Below are 7,026 nucleotides of genomic sequence, written 5' to 3'. Positions count from 1 at the left end.
GTTACCCCAAGCCAGAATGGCTCACTGGGGGGGGGGAGGGGGTATGCAGTTGGGGGGAGCACAGGGGAGACTATGGCAGGGGTGGGGGGACCCTGCAGCCTGCCTCCCTATCCCTTGCCCCACTCCATACCTATGTCTGCCATTCTCACACCCTGCTCCCCTCCCCCCACCTTGCTTTCTGCTGTGACTCCAGTCCCAACCCTGCCTAGCTGGGAGCTGCCTCCACTTCTCCCTGGCCCAGCTGGGCTGGGGCTTGGGTCATACATCTGCTGCCCAGAGAACAGAGCTGCAACAGGAGGTAAGGAAAGGTGGCATACAAGGAAGAAGTGGCAGCCAGGCACATGCACAAAGGGGCAGAGAGGACACGTGATAGGGTGGCAGACACAGGCACGTTGGGAGAAACAAGAGGCAGGGGAGCAAGGGGCAAGGGTCTACTCCTCCCTCCCACACCACTACCTTCCCCACCACAGCAGTAGCGGGGGAGGGGGCAGAAATGAATTTAAGACAAACTGCTATTAATTAGATTCCAAGTCCCAGAATACTAGAAGTAGGGGGGATACCTACTGAAATTAGTAGGTGACACGTTTAATACTAATAATAGAAAATACCTAAAGCAATGTGTAGTTAACTTGTGGAATTAACTGCCACAGGGGGTGGTGGGTATTAATGAGTATTGAACAGAATGGTTGGCGGCGTCTTCTCTGGCATCTCTAACCCAATACATGGTAGACACCAGGGAAGGTTTTGAAAAGGAGATATCTTATTCTAGAGATATCTGATTCAGTGCTCTCCTCCAGCATCCACTTCTGCCACTCATGAATGGAGACAAAATACTGGGCTAGATGGACCATTGGTCTGACTCAGTGTGGAACTTATGTTCTTATATTTACAATTGTCCATGTATTGAATCTAAATGTTGGGGGGGTCCTCTTAAATTCAATGTAATCTTAGATTCAGGTAAAAAAGGTACTATCAGGTACTGCTGAATAATACTACTGGCTCATCTACCATGGGACAATGCTAGCACAGAGACTGAAGGGAAGTCTGGGACTCCAGCAACAGTCAATGGAAAGGGTATTTGAGATAAAAGTGCCTATTCTGTCTATGGCATGAGGCAGCTGCCCTAGGTTTAAATACTGCCAGTAGGGAATCTGGGAGTAGTTGAGACAGAGGCCTGGCCTAATGTACTAAAGGTTGTCCCTGCGGTAGATACAGAGAAAGGAACTGAAAAGTACTATGAATATCAAGATAACAAAGTATCATGCTTTCCATCTGTGACTGCCCAGCAGGCCACCCTGCCAAACAGGGGTAGAATGGTGATCCACACTTTTATGGCCATCAACCTCTATAATTAATACTCAAAATAAATCTCCAACTCTTATTTAGGAATGTAGCCAAAAGCTCTGGAAAAATTCCAATTGGGTCAAAATATAACAACTCATCTGCGGAGTGATTCAAGTTGAACACATCTGGTACTCTGTTCCCTGCTCAGCATAGAAGCTACTTAACAGCACTATGCTGTTGCTTTACCTATAGCAGGTTAGGGTGTTGTGTTGTCTCGTGTCAGGGTTGACACCATAATTTTGGTGAGTAGCTAGACAATGGATTTGTATATGATGGTTTAGATTGGAATGATCCAGCCTCAGGCAAGGAGCTGGACTAGATGACCTCTCAAGGTCCTTTCTAGCCCTACTTCTCCACGACTATGCTAACCAGAGCCCTCAGTTGACCTGGTCAGACCTACAGCTTAGGTCACTTCTCCCTTCATGGCCATGACCTCCCATTGGAGCAAGGAAACCAATGACTAACAGGAAACACAGGGAAGGGAACTTTCACAGAAGCTGCACTTAGACCAGTGGTTTTCAACTTTTTTTCATTTGCAGACCCTTAAAGAATTTTGAATGGGGGCATGGGCCCCTTTCTAAATTTTGAATAAAGGTGCAGACCCCTTTGAATTGTAAGTATGGGTATTCACATCCTTCTAACTGATTACAGTCATCTTTTGCAGATCCCTTAGACATAGTCTGAGGACCCCTAAGGGTTAAAAACCACTGTCCTAGACAATGGAGCTCACTGCTGCAAAAAAATGAGTTACGTGCCTAAAATCCGTCTCTGAGTCACCTTTCTCTCAATAGGTTCCTCAAACACCCCACCCCCCATAATTAAGGAAGAGTTACCCTTTGACAAACTGGGAAGGAAACAGTTATTTTCATTTTTAAAACCTTAAGAGGTACTTAGGTGTTACAGTGATGGGCTTAGACCTGCGGTTCTCAAGCTTTTTAGATTCAAGCAAAACCTTTGCAAAATACCAGCTCTCAGCTTTTGCTGAGACTTTATGACTACGGAAAATTAACAGAGCAATTCTCTGGTTTCAGAGAACTCAAAAGATTACATGTCCAAATATTTTTGACACAATGGATTCCTATTTGAAATCTCTGGTTTATCTTGTGAATCATGTGCAAGTCTTTGCATACCCAACAGTGCTAATATTGCATGGCATCCCTAAAAGCAGGGGTGGGCACCTATTTTGACTGGAGGGCCACTTAATGAGTTTTAGTGTCCTCTTGAGGGCCATCTCTCTCTCTAACCTTCCCCCACTCTCCCCTGCCCTAGAGCTGTAGTACACCCTGATCCTGTCTTTCTCCCCCCGTCTCTCCCCGCACCTGCCCAGAGCTGTAGCATGCCCTGATCCCCATTCCCAACCTGGAACCTGCTGGTTGTGTCCACTGCATACACCACCACCTGCCTGGCGTAACAGAAGCACTGGAAACAGCTGTGGAGGGGCCCAGCAGGTGGGGATTGGGGGTGTCCACTGAGGTCCACAAGTGATGCTGCTGTCCAAGTGCTAGGTGGAAACAAACAGTCTTGCCTACCCACCTGGCACAGTGGAAACAGTCTAGCCCACTTGTCTGCACATGGTGGTTGGAGCCACCGGTGGGTGGGCCAGATCCCGTAAGTTGGTAGCTACTGTTCCATGGGCCAGATCAATCAGTTGGTGATCCAGATCTGGCCCATGGACTGTATTGTGTCCACCCCTGGCTAACAGGATCTCACAGCACCCTAGCCAAGAATCACTGGCTTAGACTGACCAGACAGAGGAATACTTTCCCTTTACCTTGTTGCTCCCTCTGGCCTTACTGGTGATGCTAGAATCACTACTGGCTACTATCTCCACATCTTTCGCTGATATCACAAGGCAGGTAGAGCTGTCATCTCCAGAAAGGCAGCTTTGAAGAAAAATAAAAAGAGTTAAAGTCACACACCAGCCTTCTTGAGTACAAGGAGAGAGTGACACTGCACAAATGTCATGGGAAACAGTTTTAAATTGCAATTCAGCGATACTCGTGTTACTCTTCTATGTTCAAATTCAACATTAGTAAACCACGCAGAAAGGTCTAGCTTCTTTAGCTTAAAATCTCTCAAAGGTTTCTCACACCCAAGTTATCCACCCTTATGCCTTCAAGTTGTAAGATTCCTCAGAGTTGGTCTGCGTCACAGTCCAAATACTACCAAAAAATGCAGCTGGTCTAAGACCAAACATATGCGGTCACTGGAAGAAGTGAAACTTGCTGTTAAGCATTTCCCCCAGTAGCACCTCTCAGGAACATGCTAAACAAGTGATCTTCAGAGAAGCCAAATTGCAGGCATCTTCATACGACTAGCTTAATGCAGAGAAGAGCAGTCATGCAAAGACGAAGAGGATTGGACTGAATAGATCAATGCTCTAATCCTGTACAGTAATATCTGGGTTGCTATGTCATCACTCATGACTTGTGATAGAAAGTAAGTAAAAACTTTACCTGCAGCGTCACCGCCAAACCTTTGTATAGTGTCATAGGCACACCTAATTATGTATACCACTCAGCAGGGTAGTAACTTACCTTGGGATCAGTTCTTCTGCTAGGTGCTACCTGAAGACAAACTGCCTAAGGAATATATAGGGTATGTCTACACTCCACAGCATGGTGCAAGAGAGATCAGACCTAACCAAAGACCTGAAAGCAGTCCAGTTATAATGGCACAGAGCTCCATGCATGTTTATTTTCCCACTTGAGACACGAGCACATGTGAAGCTCTATACTATCTCAGCTACACTGCTTCCTATGACCAGGCTAAATCAGGCATCTCTACATTGCTCTACAACATGCAGTACAAACATTACTTGAAGTGACAGAGAAGTATGGGGATGGGTGAACTGCAGTGCACACAAGTTTCCATATACAGCTCTACCAACACACATCAATTGCAGTACCTGCTACTATACGCATCCTGAGCTCTGCTGATTTTTTTTTTCAAATCTCAATTTGCAGAATATCTTTTTTTTTTTTAATTTCAGACCTGCTTCCCCCTCTCTTACACAGTTCCACCAGGGCTCCTTAATTCTTGAACAGCAGAGATGCTGCACATCAGACCTAGGGCTCTTTACAGTCATATCTGCCTCAGAGATATTCCTCACAATCCAATATAAATGTAGGCACTGGCCTTCGGAAGAGAAAAATATTTTTGCTGAATTGCTATAAAATCTAAACTGCATTTTCACAGCTTCTCATTATATCTGTCTCACCAGAACCAAGATTTGACAGAGCTTCCCACTTGTTCTCAGGCATCCCTGCAAAATGCTGTTAGCTAAAGCTATATTATCTTTAGGCTGTTATGTTAAGCATGGTATATGTTTGGGTATCTATTTAACTCAGACATTTATAAAGATGTTGTTTACTGCACTATACTAAATCATGAAATGAAATCTTCCAATATTCAAACACTTGCATTGTTTTCAAAATATTTGTTATAATTGTTTTTTTTTTCTTTTGTATCAGACAAGCATGATGAATCTTGCACTTCTATGCTTCCACTAGCAAATTGCCCATCAAGAATGACAGGGTGTGGGGAAGGCAGAAACAGAGGACTGTGTCCAGCTCCCTCCCCCCTCGACCCTGCCTCGGGTCATGGCCGCTCCCTACCTTCCTCCCTGCCACTTTGGGCCAGGACTGAGGCCATTGTCCTCCTCCCCTCCCCAACACTTCAGGCCAGGGCCAGAGCCTGGGCCGCTCCACTTGCCGCCGCCACGCCTGGGCTGGGCCACCCCCCCCCCCTGGGCTGGCCCCCCCCCCCCGCCGCCGCCGCTCCACTCGCCGCCGCCCTCCTGGGCTGGGCTGGAGCTGCTCCTTGCCTCCCCCCCGCTGCTCCAGGCCAGGGCCACCGGAGCCCACAGCAGCGGTGGCTGCGGTGGGGGGCAGCCACCAGTCACACCCCCTCCCCCTCCCTCCCTGCTTTCCTCCACGGGCTGTTGTTGGAAGGGGGAGTGCCCCGGCCCCTGGCTCCAAGGAGCAGGTGGGGAGGGGGCGAGGTGGGGCGGGACACATTGCCCCCCGATGCATCCCCTCTGTTATGGCGGTGCTCCATTCCCTGTCATCCCCCTCTGCCTCCAAGGAGCAGGGCGGCAGGGGGCAAGGCCGGCAGAGCTGGCCTGGCCCCCCTGCTCTGGCCCCTCAGACTCTGCTGTCTCCACCATGTCTGTCTGTCTGTCCAGAGCACTCTGACTGGCTACCGAGGAAACCAATCAGAGTATGAATAAAGCGTTACGGACAGACAGACTAAGGCTTTTATAATATTAGAATTTTTAAGAACTGCCATACATCCTTAAGAAGCTGTATGCATGGGACTTTGGGATTCTTACCTGTTGAGGTAAAAGCAAATGGAGGTTTGCTGAATTCTATAGGTATATGTGGATTAAAACTGGAGGTGCATTAACCAATATGCTGAGCTTGCTCCATTTTAGTTTCTGCAGCAGTGCCACAGGCTAAGGATTGCTAACAGCCTTCATACGCTTAATCAATAAACTAACTGAGATGTATCAGACTGGTCTTCTGGGCATTTCCACATATTAGAAATGACTAACGGTGAACAACTTACATGACTTGCTTCTCCTGCAGGGTTCCCAGAGGAACACTGCGGTGCATTGGCTTAGCCAATGAAGCTCCATCTCCAGTTGTGATGGGGTCTGGCACCAGCAGCCCGTTCAGGTCCCCATTGTATGAACTGGATGGTCGCTGATTTTCATTCACTGAACCTAAGGACAAACATGAACAGCATGCATAAGAGTCAGCCTTGGAAGTGATGCAGTACAGTGCAAAATACCTTTTACCTGGATGATCTCCTTAGGTTTCACCACCTTATTGGGAATATGCTGACCTGTCCAGGTGAGGTAGGTGAAAATGAACCCAGAGTAACAAGCATCTCTATGGGTAGGTGTGGAGCTATAGTTTTCCCTCCATCGGACTAACTCTTCTCAGAAAAGAAACAAAGAGAAGGCAACAGACATGAACAGGAAATCCCTATTCAAGAATTGAACAACCCAAATTAGTGGCATCACCACCTGACCTGCAGGCCAGGACTAACCAGCCTGAGCCATTCATCAAGCTTCAGAACAAAAGACTTTTCAGACATTGAGCTTTTTAGTCCTTATGGCCAAAGAAGAAACCTTCTAAAAAGGGAGGCAGCTAACTCTGGGGGTGGCGAATTCTTCAAGTCTGCAGACAGCCTGAAACAGCACATATGAACGACCCTATTCAAAATCAGCTGCCCAAGTTTGATTCCTACTTATACAACCAAATTCTGAAAATCTGGCTTGTGAGTACACAGCTGTGGATCTAGTACTGTACATGAATGCAGTTACTGTGGCTGTGTGCATGTACATTAACTAGTAAGCACACAGAATCATTGGGTTAGAAAGGCTCTCAAGGGTCATCTGGTCCAATCTCCTGAACATATGCAGAAACACTATGCCTGAGGTTCTGTATATACACTTGGTATACCCAAGCAAAGGTGGCAATGGGCATGCCAGATCCCTCCATTATTCTTTTGTGTTTGCTAGCCCTAAGAATTGCACTGCACCTGCAAAGGTGCAAGCTTCTCAATGACATGACTGGCATCTGCGTTTCAAACCATGGTTTTATTCATAGATGTTAGGGTCAGAAGGGACCTCAATAGATCATCGAGTCCGACCCCCTGCATAGGCAGGAAAGA

General features: G+C 47.1%; 1 protein-coding gene across 1 annotated transcript in view; it reads right to left on the bottom strand.

The window, feature by feature from the left end:
• Positions 1 to 7,026, bottom strand: part of EDC4 (enhancer of mRNA decapping 4) — a 62,597-nt gene that overhangs the window by 52,104 nt on the left and 3,467 nt on the right. Inside the window, exons 3-4 of the mRNA XM_006034733.3 lie at positions 5,914 to 6,070; positions 3,116 to 3,227 (exon numbers count right to left, since the gene is read on the bottom strand). Of these exons, the coding sequence (XP_006034795.1) occupies positions 3,116 to 3,227; positions 5,914 to 6,070 (269 nt within the window). The remainder of the gene's footprint in view (positions 1 to 3,115; positions 3,228 to 5,913; positions 6,071 to 7,026) is intronic.

The sequence above is a fragment of the Alligator sinensis genome, unplaced genomic scaffold (genome assembly GCF_000455745.1).
Source record: "Alligator sinensis unplaced genomic scaffold, ASM45574v1 scaffold1317_1, whole genome shotgun sequence".
NCBI classification, from domain to species: Eukaryota; Metazoa; Chordata; order Crocodylia; family Alligatoridae; genus Alligator; species Alligator sinensis.
This window is presented reverse-complemented; position numbering and strand designations above follow the sequence as displayed.